The 14,728-nt window shown below is 38.4% G+C and overlaps 2 protein-coding genes across 2 annotated transcripts; both read left to right on the top strand.

Moving 5' to 3' along the window:
• Positions 1–8,887: 8,887 nt before the first annotated feature.
• Positions 8,888–10,468, top strand: LOC102220522 (blue-sensitive opsin-like). Its single transcript, XM_005800617.1, has 5 exons — positions 8,888–9,266; positions 9,354–9,522; positions 9,606–9,771; positions 9,855–10,094; positions 10,367–10,468. The coding sequence occupies exons 1-5, from the start codon at positions 8,888–8,890 to the stop codon at positions 10,466–10,468; spliced, it is 1,056 nt and encodes a 351-aa protein (XP_005800674.1).
• A 1,722-nt stretch (positions 10,469–12,190) lies between these two features.
• On the top strand, positions 12,191–14,547 carry LOC102220256 (blue-sensitive opsin). Its single transcript, XM_005800616.2, has 5 exons — positions 12,191–12,718; positions 12,906–13,074; positions 13,155–13,320; positions 13,418–13,657; positions 14,038–14,547. Exons 1-5 carry the CDS (start codon positions 12,334–12,336, stop codon positions 14,140–14,142), a joined length of 1,065 nt encoding a protein of 354 aa, XP_005800673.1. The 5' UTR covers positions 12,191–12,333; the 3' UTR covers positions 14,143–14,547.
• The last annotated feature ends 181 nt before the right edge of the window (positions 14,548–14,728 follow it).

Genomic DNA, 14,728 nt, shown 5'->3' with positions numbered 1-14,728 from the left:
TTACTGCTACCCATTTGTTTGTTGTTCATCTGTTAACCTATCAAAGGCCATTTTTTCTGTCTTATTTCAAAAAGATTGGCATTTTATTAACTTGTTTCACTATCACACAGTACATTAGTTTGTTTACTTTCTCGGTGACCTAGCAATTCATTTATTCCTTTATCAAATATTTTATTTGTGATTTTACTTTCTTGCTTACTACATAACTTTGTTTATTTAATCATGTTATATAAGGGTGAAGCCTAGCAATTTATGTGAAAAGTAGTAGCTGTAATTGTATTTTTGCTATAATCAGCTATTTATTCATTTGTTTATTTATTTACTTATTTATTTATTAGTATCTAATCAAATAAAAATATTTGCCTGCTTGCTTAAATGCTTACATCCCAGTTCTAATACAATACAATACATCACAATACAATACAATATAATGGTGAAACCTGTCAACTAATTTGTAAAGAATCAGCTAGGATTGTATTGACGTATTTATTGTTTACCTAAGAAATAACTAATTTACTTGTTAATTAGTTATTCAGGTGGACTTTGACATTTTTGGTTACATGTGCATTTTCTTGGGCAGCATACTGTTTAGGTTTTAAAACTGGTCAACTAAATTATTCCTGCTAAGAAACTTCCTGATCCAAAGTGATACCACGGGGGGCAGTAAAAATATTGCAACTGTACCCGATTAAGACATTGGCTAATCGGTTCTTTCAAAACAACAGATGAAGCTTTATGGGTCATGTGTCACAAAAGTCCGTGGATTTTTCTAGTGAGTAACCATCTTCCCATTCCTCTTATTTTCTATACTTACTAATCATTGCAGGGAGTGCTGGAGGTTACGTGGTCACTGGGGAAGAAGCGGAAACAACCTGTGGCTACTGTAATATTGAAGCATTTGGAGTAGGATAAATGTTTCTAGACGTCATCTTTAGTCATATATTTATAATCTGCATTTTTTTATGCATAGAAAAGAAAACGAACACATTAAAAGTGACAGCATGTAAGAGATCATCTGAAAAAGGTACTGTTCTTAGTTGCAATGCATTTCCGTGCCACTAGATGGCAGATTTTCGCAAGTTAACACATCTCAGTGAAAAAGCGAGATCAGCACAGTGACAGGAACAAGTCCAGGCAAAACAACAGAGGTTTTGATTGATTTATTTATTTGATTTTTTTTTTTTAAAAAGAAGCTTTTTTATGTTGTGAAAAAAACATGTTTTAAAATCAGATAGTTAAACATCCTGTTGGAATTTGATCATTTTCACTCTTTTTTTTATTTTGTTTAACCCTCTTTTAAAGGTGCTCCACTCTGACCTCAAGAGCAGGAAGCTGATTAACAGTACATAAGACCATCAACCCAAAACAAAGTGAATAAATACACACGTTTTCCAGGTCAAAGAAGTAAAATGTTCCGTCATTCCTTTGATAGTCAACCTAACGGGTTTCTTTTGTTCAGTAAAACAAATGCTTAGATCTTTTTCTGCAACAGATCACGTATTGCAGCCTGCATGCCACATCAGTTTTCCTCTGGAGGATGAATTGCTTTATTCACTGAGCATGTCTACCATCAAATTGTTGAAACTAACTGTCTAAGTTTTCATTTGCTTCGTTGCCATCAGAAAGGATGTAGTGGAGAAAATACGAAGCAGATCACGTAAAAGCGGCCAACGTGCTTCTTACGCACGTTACAGGAGAAGGATAAGGTCAGATAATAACAGACTAAAGGTTGACGTCATCGGAATAATGATTGGTTAAATGGATGAGAAACTTCTCAGATCCTTTTGAGTGTGCCTGGCATGAGAAAGACTGAAAATAGCGAAGATATTCAAAAAATACTCCTAAAAAATGATTTGTCTATTTCTTTTATTAAAAGAGGGCACAAAGGAAATAGTTATGCATAATTTGCACATTTACATTTGCTCCAAGACAATTCTGTTCTCATTTAAACTACTGTCATTTATTATTTTCTAGGTGTTTCCCACAGCCATGCTTGCTTAGATCTGTTATTGTGCAGAAATTAATTGCAGTCAATTTACAACCGCTCTCTAGAATGTTTGCGAGAAATATCAGAACACTGAAACAGAAAAACATGAAGTTTTACTTTCTTCAACCGTGTTAGTCATTTCTTTGAGCTTGAAATCAGTTACCGTAAAATAAAGTGTTCTATGAAGATGTGAAAGCAGACCTTTGCCAGACATTTGAATCTTATGCATATGAGATTATGCATAAGATTATGCATAATCTCATGCATAATCTTTAGAATTTTAGAATTCTAAAATTCTAAATTTTAGAATTTTCTAAAAATTCAAATTTTTTTTAAAAAGACAACTTGAAAAATGTTTCTTTAACAAGTGAAGGTGACAGAGTAGAATTAGGATGGTGTGATTGGATTTACATCTTGATCTTAACTCAGTGGTTTGTTTTTACGGCAGTGTGTTAAGAGACGTTCTCCTCCTGGAAAGCAAACCTCTGTCTGCAGGTGTTCTTCCGGAATTTCCCAGTTTTTACCCGCATCTGTCTTTCCCTTAACTCTCACGAAGCTTTTTGAGTATTCCTTGTTTTTTATGACTCTCGTTCGCTAATGTTCTCCAACAATCCTCTGAGGCCCTCACAGAGCAACCGGAGAAAATAATTTGACACACAAGTAGATTCTTTTTCGGCAACCGGGCGACATTGGGAGATTATAAACTGTCCTGAATTTTATTTATGGGGGAACCAGAGTAGCAGATAACAATCCTAACACCAATACTCTTGTCAGAAGTCTCAGTTTTTCCGCACCACGGTCAACCTTCTTACACTTTAAGGAATTCAAATTCAGACATTTTGAACTTGGGTATTTCCACCATATCAAGTTAACTGTTTGGAGCAGAAACAGTTGTTGCATTCGTATCCAATTTACCTCTCAGCACAATCTGATCAGCAGAACGAATGCCTGCTTTCACATGACGCATGAGCAGCAGATGGGCCACTGCTGTGGATCTTCAAGTTGTTTTGTGCTGCTGCTGCTGTTGCTGGTGGTGGATTGCTTTTCCTAAAATTAACCCTCTAATGAGATGCCAACGATCTTGTTACTTTGGCAGCCCTGAACAACGAGGCTCCCGTCTCTGCATTCTCTCACCTGCGCTGCTGCTTGACGAGTCATTCTTCTGCTCTCTGCTGAGTTCAGACACTTCACAGAGCGTGTTCTTTGGAATGTCCACATCATCCTTCAAGAAATTCATTTTGGCAACATACATTGCAGTATTTATCTGTATTTTATACTTTGTTTCAATGACATTTCATAAACTGAGCCCTACGGCTGCATATGCGTTGTGTACAAGTATTTTACAGCAGGATTAATTTAACTCCAAAGCCGAAACTGAAGGGAGTGGCTGGCAAAGAAAAGAAAAGAAAAGAAAAAGTTGGCTTCAGGTGCAGGCGCTAGCTCAGAGGTTAGCACCAGTTTGGCTGATGCGAGTTCATCAGGCTCCACCCAGTGCTTATCCCGCATTCTATTGACCTCGGAAGTCGGATCTTGGAATGACGTCACGTCCAACTTAACCGTGTTACAAGTCGGAAAACCTGTGGGATCTGCTAATCGGTGTGCTCGGTAACCAGGCTAACAACAACTACCAATGGGGACAAGAAAATCTGGAACAAACTTCCAGAAAAATGCAAAACAGCTGAAACACCGAGTTCCTTTAAATCAAGGCTAAAACCTGTCTTGCTTAGAGTTGCTTTTGACCCATAATAACTGGAATGTTGACCAACATAGTCGATGTGTATTGACGATATTGATGGTGGCACTTGGAAAAAAGTGTGACCTCTGTTACTGGTTTCACGATTGGTGACCAGTAACAGCTGGTCACCAATCGTGACCAGCTGTTACGATTGGTGACAGCCTATGCGTCTATGCATCCTATGATAGACGCATAGGATGCGTCTATCATGTTTCCATGTTTTCATGATGCAAAGCTGTTTCAACTGCCTTGTTGCTGAAATGTACCATACAAATAAACTTGCATTGATTGATTAACATGTTCAGCATTCAAGCACTCTAGCAACAAGATTTAATAAAATACAAACCACCAGAAATGCAAATTAAATGTTAATTGTGTCACTTTTCACTACGTTTTTATATGCGCTGCAGCCATGTTGGATTTTGAAGTCAGGGTTGGTAAGAAACACATGACTTTCCGAGCCAGAATTCACAATTACGCATTTTAATTTGTCACAACAGACTTAAACAGAATATTACTCCCTTTTTAAAATCAGCTTATTGTTGGGAGGCGTCTGTCTCTGCCAAAGCAACTCTTTTGTACAACATTCTGCCAACAGCGTTTGGATTGTAATTAGCAAAAATGCAACAATCATGTTCCGTGTGGAAATCCACACAGCACATGGCGTTATCCGTTCTTGATCCAGATAAAACAACACAGGCAGAGATCATCCACCCTAATGCTAACAGAAAGGAGGTTAACTGAGAGTAGGCTGACATGTGATTAGCAATCCTAATAGTATTGGGGATTGACTTAGCTGACTTCCAAGTCTTTCCTCCATAAGGAGCTAATTTAATCACTCTGTGCACTGGGAGTGTCAGCAAAGGACATTAGTTGCAACTAAACTACTGCATGAAATTAAAAAAACTAGGTGTAAAAATATTGGCAGGAGTTGGAGGGAGGGGGGAAAAAAATCTCCCAAATCCTCAATGGATGTATGCTGATGAGAATGTGAAATAATGATAACGGACAAAGGTAAAAAAATATACTGACAGGCAAAAACTGCTGGATTGAAACAAAAATTCTGCATGGTAACCCATTTAAGCAACCAACTCTTCTCCAAACAAAACAACCAAACAACACGGAATTAATGTTGTGTCGATAGGAAATCTGTCTGATTGTCTGTCGAACATTTCTGATTACGCTGGATCCACAATTTCGGATGGGTGTTGGTTATTTTACCGCGTAAAGTAGTGGTAAAATTAATCTTTAAGTTTCCATGTTTTTCTGATATGAAACAGAGATGCTTGTAAACTTTTCATAACCATTTTAGTTGTCAAAGTGGGTACGGCAAGTCAACAGCAGGCTCCATTTTATACCTGCTTTGACATATAAAGTAAAGTCATTTTCTACAATCCGAATAACATCTAACGCCAGGAGGTTATCAGATTTAATTCAGTTTGATGAAGAGTCATATTTAGTCACTTTTTTAAGAATCAATAATAGCAAACAGTAACTGGAATAACAAATAATAAAATAGACTAATCTAATCATATTTTTCACTGTAGCTAAAAATATTATAAAATGACACAAATCGTATGGGAGATTTTTCAGTTTTTAATGCTTAGCACCAAAATTCATTAAAAATACATAACTGCAAAATAAATAAATAATCAACTAATCCACAATGGTTAACCTACATGTGAAAATGGAGGCAGGAAAGCATTCAGTTCACTTGAATTGAATGGAAAGCATTCAATTCAATTCACTTGAATTGAATGCTTTCCTGCCTCCATGTATCCCATCATATGGGATACAAACGGGCAAACTGGACATCTGGTGACCAGTCCAGAGTGCGATCAACACAAAAACACCAAATTGGACCAAATGTACAACTTTTTCCACTGAAACCCACACATGGAGAGAGATCTGGTAAACTCCACGCATCAAGGCAAAAACAGGTAATTCCAACTCAAATGAATTCAGTAGATCCTTTTCAGTCAAACACCGTATCAGAACTTTTCATAGAGAGAAAAGACTTTAGAACTTATACTTATCAAAGTCTGTAATGGCACATTACAGTCCAGTCAGCCCAAAACACTTAAATACATTTTAATCCGTCTGATTTCTTTCAGAATTGTTCAAATCTAACAATTTTTTAGGTATTCCAGCTTTAGATTTCAAAAGTATTGTTATTCTTTTCTAATTAACCCAAAATAGTGCTTTTCTCCCTGCGATGGACTGGCGATCCGTACAGGGTGACCCCACCTCTTGCCCTTAGACAGCTGGAGATTGACACCAGCACCCCTGCTGACCCCAATGGGATTAGGGTTAAGAAAATGGATGGATGGATGGATGGATGGTGCTTTTCTCATCTTCTAAGCTGGACATATCTTCACACCACTAACATACTGTAGGTTGAAATGAAATGGGTCTTCATTCTACACCTCAGGCAATATTTGTAACTGTAAGTCAGTTTCAATAAATATCACTGACTTTTGATTTTCTTTTCAAATTTCCTTGTATCAGCTTTACACCGAGCTCTATACTCAAGACAGATTAATGTTTTAATAGTCTTCAGTGTTTCAAATTTGTTCTATAACTTTTAGTCATAATAGTACGATTTTGTTTCCCAAATTATTTTTTTTATATTTTGTATATTTGACGTACATTTTCATTTAGGGCTTCGCATCAGAACTTTGTTGGCAGAGCTGATGGTTTAATTATCATGCAATGTTTGAACTTATGTAGAATATTGTGATTGACTGTATCAAAAGCAGGACTGGGATCTCACAGGGTGAGTACATTAAAGGTGTTCTTAGGGCTTTTTGAGCACTTTGTGTTCAAACAGCAACAATGTTCCAAAGTAAAATAAAAAATAAAAAAATCCACTTCTGAGCAGGCCTGTGTGTGGCCCGTCTTCACAACCCATTCAGTTCAATTTAGTTCAATTCAAAAACTGCAATGGAAGTCCTGTATCAAGTCCATGCAGAAGAACGTTTTATTTGCAGAACATTGAAATTGATTTTCATTAGCAATCGTTTTTTTCTGAGTGAACTGAACAAAAAAAATATATAAAAGAAAAACTCTAATTTGTTACAGCTAATTTTATTAGTTTTGCTCAAACTATTATTCTGATTTGATTTTCAAATTTGATTTGTTGTCAATTTACGAATAAAGTTAATTTTATAAGTTTTGCTCAAGCTACAATTCTCATTTGATTAAAATTCTAATAAAATGAGGTGAAACAAATTCTAATCATTATTTTGGGCTGAAGTTGGCTCAAAGAACCATTTTTCAGGGCACAAATTCAGTCTTTTAAAATGTTAGTGTTTTTTAATTTTATTATTATTATTATTATTATTATTATTATTATTATTATTATTATTATTATTATTATTATTATTATTATTATTATTATTATTATTATTATTATATATATTTTTATTTTACAACAACTTTTCTCATTTAAAACCAAAGTGTGCCAAGAACTCAGAGTTGTAATCCAGCAGCAAGCTGGTGTGACCTCTGGATCCTCACTATGTTTAACAGTGTTTCTGTTGCTGTTTATGGAAAAACCCAGGTCCACCAAGGCAAAGTATATGCATACTTATAGTTTTGTATTTAAAAATTCACATTAGTATTTGGACTGAAAAACTTTAATTCTTTCTATAAACCATCTATGGACAACCAGAATGCTAAAGGTTTATGACAATACTCTGAGGTTGGATGCAATTCAAGCACACCACAAAACGTAACTTCTTATTTATTTATTTGTTCGTTTTACCTCACATATTTTAAATTTATGACATTCCAGGTACAGGGAGAGTGCTCTTGGTTTTCTCAAGGCCCGGGTTATTTCTGAGGTTGTTTTCATAAGGACGTTTTAAGTTCATAAAAAAAAATGAAGATCTCAAACACATTTGAACAAGCTTTGATCACTGAATGCATTAGAGAGCATTTATATAGGTCAAATATAAATAGAAAAGGGACCAAGTCTTTGTGCTGGTTGTTGGGGATAATCCTAATCCCGCTCAGTCTTCACCCTGTAAGTTCTGCTCCTGAAAGATGAAGGTGACTGGAGAGGAAGTCGGAGAGTAGAAAAACTAGACGGCTGTCTTGCTGACATCAATTTGTCCATTTTATTTTATTTTTTTAAATCTAATACATTCATAATAACAAAGTCAGGCATGATGTGAGTACATATTTTTGAAAATGGACACAGGAGGATTTAAAAAAACTATGGTTGGCAACATTTTATGCTGAATAACAATTCTGTAGAACTGTTGCGTTAGATACAGAATCTAACGCAAGTAGAACTGCAATTTGTGAAAGATGCGCAGCGGTTCCGCCTGCGTTTGTCTGTTTTCATGCCTTCCTCGTCTGAAACACTAAAACTCACCGTCTCTTCTGTGCGGCGTTGTTGGACAGAGGCTTCCATGATTACTCCGTCAGGAAGAATCCTTTAAGCTCTGCGACGAAGGCTAATTGCCAAAGAGTTAACACAAACAGCTAAAGTAGCGGGATGGATTATCCTGTTCTTTGCATGGGATTATGAGACATGATGTTACAGGCAAACAGATTAACAGGCAACGGCCCGCTGAGCTTTTCCCCCAGAAAGTGGGATTAACCTGTTTTAACCAGGTTTTGACATTATGAACAAACTTCTCAATAGAAAGCACTTGCACACCGGTGACAGCTTTCTGTAGGCGCATGCATGCTGGTGTACTCTCATACGTTCGGAGTTCCGGTTGGGAGAATTGGGAAAATTTGGCAAAAGTTTACGTAAAATTTTAGATCACATCCTGAAGAAAATGTATATGTTTGACAACCAGCAACACTAAAATAGCAGATTTATTCTGAGATCATCAGCCAGACCCCGTTGTCTGTTTGAGCACATCTTCAGAGCACGTGCAAATTGTGTTTTTTGCAAAACAGTAGGGGGGTCCCTAAATGACTTAGATCGGTTAATGAAAAAACCCAATCAATTAGTCAATTATCAAATTAATTTGTTATGAGGTACAGTGCTGTCTGAGGTGGGGGAGTATTTATAAATATCTGGAGGGGAAGAAAGAGGCATGTTTTAGATTTGGACTTGGTGTCATTTATGCCTTCTCTCTCCATCGTTACTGTGTTTAAAATTTAAGTTCTTCATCCCAAGTGTCACGTCTCAGAAAGGAAGCGAAATGAGGTTCAACCGAGTCGTAGAGTTTCCAGAAGACTTCTGGATCCCAGTCCCGTTGGACACAGACAACATCTCATCCCTCAGCCCTTTCTCGGTTCCTCAGGACCACTTGGGGAATTCGGGAATGTTCTATGCCATGGCCGGATTCACGTTCTTTCTTTTTGTCATCGGCACTTCCATCAACACCCTCACCATCGCGTGCACCATGCGATACAAGAAGCTTCGTTCCCATCTCAACTACATCCTGGTGAACTTGGCCGTGGCGAACCTTCTTGTGTCTGTGGTCGGCTCCTTCACCGCCTGCTGCTCCTTCACATTCAGATATTTCATCTTTGGGCCGCTAGCGTGCAAGATCGAAGGGTTTGTCGCAACGCTAGGGGGTAAGAGCTAATCGACCTGTCTACTTCATGCTACATCACAGTATATTGATGTTCAAAGTGGTTGAGACTTCTTCTTGGTTCTTCCAGGTATGGTAAGCCTTTGGTCTTTGGCAGTAGTAGCTTTTGAAAGATGGCTAGTCATCTGCAAACCTCTTGGCAATGTTGCTTTCAAGCCTGAACATGCGATGGCTTGCTGCGTGTTCACCTGGATCTTCGCGTTGACAGCCTCAGTTCCGCCCTTGCTGGGATGGAGCAGGTAAGCAAGGCACGCAGAAAATAAGTCACCTGCTTAAGCAAAGCTGTTAGTCCAGCAAAGCAAACTCTTGTTATTTCCCCTAGGTACATCCCAGAAGGCCTCCAGTGCTCCTGCGGTCCAGACTGGTACACAACCAACAACAAATACAACAACGAGTCCTATGTCATGTTCCTTTTCTGCTTCTGCTTTGCTGTCCCATTCACCACCATTATTTTTTGTTATTCTCAGCTACTCATAACACTTAAAATGGTGGGAAAGCAGTAAAATTGCTGTTTCATGATCTTATTCAGTGAGTGCAGCGATCAGAGTGAAATGCACGGCCTTTTCAACAGGTAGCAAAGGCCCAAGCTGAGTCGGCCTCCACCCAGAAGGCTGAAAAGGAGGTGACCAGGATGGTGGTCGTCATGGTGCTGGGCTTTTTGGTATGCTGGATGCCCTACGCCTCCTTCGCTCTTTGGGTCGTCAACAACCGTGGGCAAACGTTCGACCTGAGATTAGCAACCCTACCATCCTGCCTGTCGAAGGCCTCCACCGTCTACAATCCCGTCATCTATGTATTTCTAAATAAGCAGGTGCGGAAAAAAAACAAAGTGTTTTCCAATAAAGGAAGCCAGGCATCATGACCAGTAGCTATGTAATTTTGTAAAGGATAACCAGGGTAAAAGAAATACTTAGAGAAGCATCAGTTTGTTGTATTATCACTTCACTCCAGACATTTTAGATTATCTTTACATGCCACTTGGCTGTTCCTGGCAATTTCCAGCAAATAACAGGGATAAACGAGAAGCTAAGTCTGATGCTTCCCAACAACTCAATAATTCTTTTGTTCTTTTCTCACTCTCAGTTTCGAACATGCATGTTATCCATGCTTGGGATGGGGGATGGAGAGGAGGAAGTCTCTACAACTCAGTCAGTGACTGAAGTCTCCAAAGTTGGCCCGGCTTAGTCTGACCGTAATCCTCTGTTAATTGTAAATTGTAAATGCTATATCCAAACATTTCACAATCCAACAACAGCAAAAATAATTAGAACAACTTAGCAACATTCTGCTAAATATGTCAACAAAAAAGACAATTTATGAAATCATGTTTTTTTAATTGCATTTTGAAGAATTTCCAGTGTTTGCATTTTTTATTAATATTATATTTATTTTATTAGGGGCATGCTACAGTTTAAACAGCCTCCAAGTACATTTTTATTCGATCGTTGCCATTTTGTTCCTTCCTACGTCCACAAAGAGTTCCTCACCATTGCTTTTCAGTTTAGCTCTCTTTGTAGTTTAAGTGTTTTCATGAGTTATGCGCATGAGTAGAAATAAATACGCTCAAATCTCGCATGTCATTTTATTGTATGCTGCGATATTTCTGGAGACTTTCAGAAACCCTGGTTCCATTTGCTATGGTTCTGATCTGTTTGGGCTAATCCACAGTTACGAAATATAGCAGATTGTGACCCTTGAAAAGATCAAAAATAACAAAGTCATCTACTGTTGTTAGATATTACTTATTGGTGTCAGTAAATCATATTTTCTTACAATCATGGGGGAGTTAGGAGAGTTTATGGTGGTGATGTGATGCGAATCTCAGCTTATTTCCTGATTGTGTACCAGCACAAAATTAAGATTTAAAAATTAAAATAAAATAAAAATCTAATATGTTTATGCATTTTATATTTTATTCATGATGGGTGGTTAAAGTTAAATGAGGAAATAGTTTTTTTGCTAACCGGAGCAAAGACAGCTTCAACTTTTAAGCGTGGGAGTAGAGCAGTAGGAGGGTAACCGCTGCTAATTTACTGACAAAAGTAAAGATGGATTCAGTTGAATATTTTCCAGGTCTGGGAGAAAGAATCACAGCATCAACTTCAAATTGCAGAAGCGAGGAATAAAACCTTAACTCCAAGATAACTAAAGATTCACCCTGCCCAATCTCGACATCAAACATGGAGAGCCGATAAATGAATCCTGGTAGAAACAGAGAGGAAAATGTGGGTTCAGACCACTGAAGTTCAGCACAAATTGAAATGGTAGGCATGTAAAAATAATAATTTCTTAGGGAGAAAAAAACTAATAAACAATCTTTGTTTTAAAAGTGTTTACAAGATGTGTACTTGTTTATGTAGTCAGTAATATTAATACTTTCATGGTTAAAAACAAGTTTTTTGACAAAAATTTACAGAAAAAAATAATAATTTCGCTAAAATTGTAAATGAACTTATGCTACGAGCATATTAGGTCACGTTCTCCAGTTTTTACAGTTTCATGTTTTATACAGAACAGTAAAGCAAATTTTCTCTCAAGGTATTGCTTTAAAAACACAGTCAGACTCTTGAGCAATCAAAACCAGAAATAAATCTGACATTAACGAGACCAAACAACAATAGGCTACAAGCTAGGTAATATGCGTGCTGGAGGACTAGCTAATCTTTTAGCCTCCGGCAAACGGATTAGCCAATTCCCGGGGTTCAGACACAGGCAAGCAGTGAGAAGATACTGGCCCATTCTGAACTTCGACACTAAGACTCTAATCTTGGCATTAGCTAAAAGGTGGTGTAAGTTGTCACGGGAATACATGTAAAGCTTTAAATCCCATCCTTGAGCCAATTAAGTTGAGCCGGAGTAACGTTTAAAGTTCCTATAAATGCCGCTTTTCAGTAAGTCGGCATCAGACAGAGAGAAGCCCACCTCACTTAGACGACAGGAAAAACATGAAGTATCACACCACTGTCTAAGTGTAGATTTAAAATTATACCGCATCCAGCTCGTATTTAATCATCCAGTCTAGTTGAACGTGTTATTCAAAAACCATCCCAATGAAGATGAGGACAAGTCGTCAAGAGGAGACTCCAGATGACTTCTGGATCCCAATCCCACTGGAAACCGACAACATCACAGCCCTCAGCCCGTACCTAGTCCCCCAGGACCATTTAGGGAGCCTGGGGCTTTTTTATTCAATGTCAGCGTTAATGTTCTTCTTGTTTGTGGCCGGCACGGCCATCAATGTCCTCACAATCGCATGTACTATTCAATACAAGAAGCTCCGCTCCCATCTGAACTACATCCTGGTCAACATGGCTGTGGCGAACCTCATCGTCTCGTCCGTGGGCTCTTTTACCTGCTTCTACTGTTTTGCCTTCCGATACATGGCTCTTGGTCCTCTCGGCTGCAAGATCGAAGGATTTACGGCATCTCTTGGTGGTAAGAACAGGAAAATATTAGAACAATCCCAGTCTGTGAAAGCTGGTTTCATGATTTACCAACTGAGTTAGAATTTAAGAGAGATGTAAGATATTGTGTAGAAGTTAGTAACTAACTGTAACCCTGTCTATATGACAAGTCTTGATGTTGCCAATCATCATCTGAATTCTGTCTTGTTTTCCCTCAGGCATGGTCAGCCTTTGGTCTCTTGCGGTGATTGCATTTGAAAGATGGCTGGTTATCTGCAAGCCACTCGGGAACTTTGCCTTCAAGTCAGAGCATGCTTTATTCTTCTGTGCACTTACCTGGTTCTTTGCTTTGTGCGCTGCAGTTCCTCCACTAGTGGGATGGAGTAGGTGAGGATAACACTTTAACTGTGGATTAAACTAGCACAGTCCTGGAATCATATTGCTACATGTATCGTCTGCTTTGACAGGTATATCCCTGAGGGAATGCAGTGTTCATGTGGACCAGACTGGTACACAACGGGCAACAAGTATAACACCGAATCCTTTGTGCTGTTCCTCTTCTGCTTCTGCTTTTCCGTCCCTTTCACTTGCATCGTCTTCTGCTACTCGCAGCTGCTCTTCACACTGAAATCAGTAAGTAGGATGTTGTGAGCTACCCGGATTTGAATGGTCGACGTGTGTTTGGTGTGGCTTTTTGGCTCGGATTCTGACTCAGCCTGTGAATCTGTAGGCAGCAAAGGCCCAGGCAGAGTCTGCCTCCACCCAGAAGGCAGAGAAAGAGGTGACCAGGATGGTGGTTGTCATGGTGCTGGGTTTCCTGGTGTGCTACATGCCATACGCCTCCTTTGCGCTTTGGGTCGTGAACCATCGTGGACAGACGTTTGACCTGAGACTTGCTACCATACCGTCCTGTGTCTCAAAAGCCTCCACGGTCTACAATCCTGTCATCTACGTTCTCCTCAATAAGCAGGTAGGCTTATGGGGGGGCAGGCTTAAAAGACTGACGATGGTACTATACTGTAAAGCTGAAGGAGAGACCAACTATAGACCTTTTCTGACTTGAACATGGCTGATAAAGACCGTTAATGTCCTCTAACTGAGGATTTTAAATATAATCAAAGGCTCAAACTGCTTTCTTAAAATATACATTTCACCTTAAATAGGTGTTCAGTGTTACATTTTTTAAACTTTTTTTGCTGGTAAAAAAAAAGTGACTCTTGGATCTCAGCAATATCTGAACCCCAACTATGTCGCCGCGTGGCAAAATCAACTAATCCTAACAAGAGTGCATTTGATCCACGCTGAACGAGGGAAAGCATCTGAAGTGTTCATCTTTGCCTTTGCTTTCAGTTCCGCTCTTGCATGAGGAAGATGCTGGGGATGAGTGGAGGCGACGAGGAGGAGTCATCTGCAAGTCAGTCGGTCACCGAAGTCTCAAAAGTTGGACCCTCTTAAGTTCTTGGCCTGTCTTGATTTGGATGACATGGAAATGACCAACATTGATGTGTTTTTATTGTTGTTATATCTTAGGGTTTTCAAAGAAAAATGTAAAAAAAAAAAAAAACAGACAAAGAAAGAGAAAAAAGATTCATCTGATGAAGCTGATATTTTTCTGTGCATTTTACCATGGACATAAAGCAAAAACACATTCTAGAATTGCATTCTGACGTGAAAACATGGGGATTGCTTTTCTTCCAAAAAAAAAACATGTCTGAGGTCTCTGAAAACCCATAAACTACAAAATAAATGCATGTAGCACATCTGCCGCGTGTGTGGATAAGTTGTTCTACATGCCATGACTTGTAAGTATTTACTTGTATATAAGTAGCAACAGAATTAATAAAGAGAAGCTCATATCCACTCGGGAAAGAAATTATTTGTTCACAAAGAAAGAGAGCACTGCCTGAAGTGTGTTGGACCTGTTGGATGAATGCTATATACTCACATAGTATCGTATTATTACTGGTATTGTTATAAACCAAAGCTTCACAACCATATGGGTTTTATTGTTGTTTCATATCATTTTTAATTCAAACGTCTT

The sequence above is a fragment of the Xiphophorus maculatus genome, chromosome 20 (genome assembly GCF_002775205.1).
Source record: "Xiphophorus maculatus strain JP 163 A chromosome 20, X_maculatus-5.0-male, whole genome shotgun sequence".
Taxonomy (NCBI): domain Eukaryota; kingdom Metazoa; phylum Chordata; class Actinopteri; order Cyprinodontiformes; family Poeciliidae; genus Xiphophorus; species Xiphophorus maculatus.
This window is presented reverse-complemented; position numbering and strand designations above follow the sequence as displayed.

Bases quoted from the DNA above. Each gene is read 5' to 3' on its own strand.
- LOC102220522 (XM_005800617.1), top strand. From the start codon at position 8,888: ATGAGGTTCAACCGAGTCGTAGAGTTTCCAGAAGACTTCTGGATCCCA. The intron at 9,523-9,605 runs GTAAGCAAGGCA...TATTTCCCCTAG, and splicing joins CCCTTGCTGGGATGGAGCAG to GTACATCCCAGAAGGCCTCC. The intron at 10,095-10,366 runs GTGCGGAAAAAA...TCTCACTCTCAG, and splicing joins ATGTATTTCTAAATAAGCAG to TTTCGAACATGCATGTTATC.
- LOC102220256 (XM_005800616.2), top strand. From the start codon at position 12,334: ATGAAGATGAGGACAAGTCGTCAAGAGGAGACTCCAGATGACTTCTGG. The intron at 12,719-12,905 runs GTAAGAACAGGA...GTTTTCCCTCAG, and splicing joins ATTTACGGCATCTCTTGGTG to GCATGGTCAGCCTTTGGTCT. The intron at 13,075-13,154 runs GTGAGGATAACA...CTGCTTTGACAG, and splicing joins CCACTAGTGGGATGGAGTAG to GTATATCCCTGAGGGAATGC.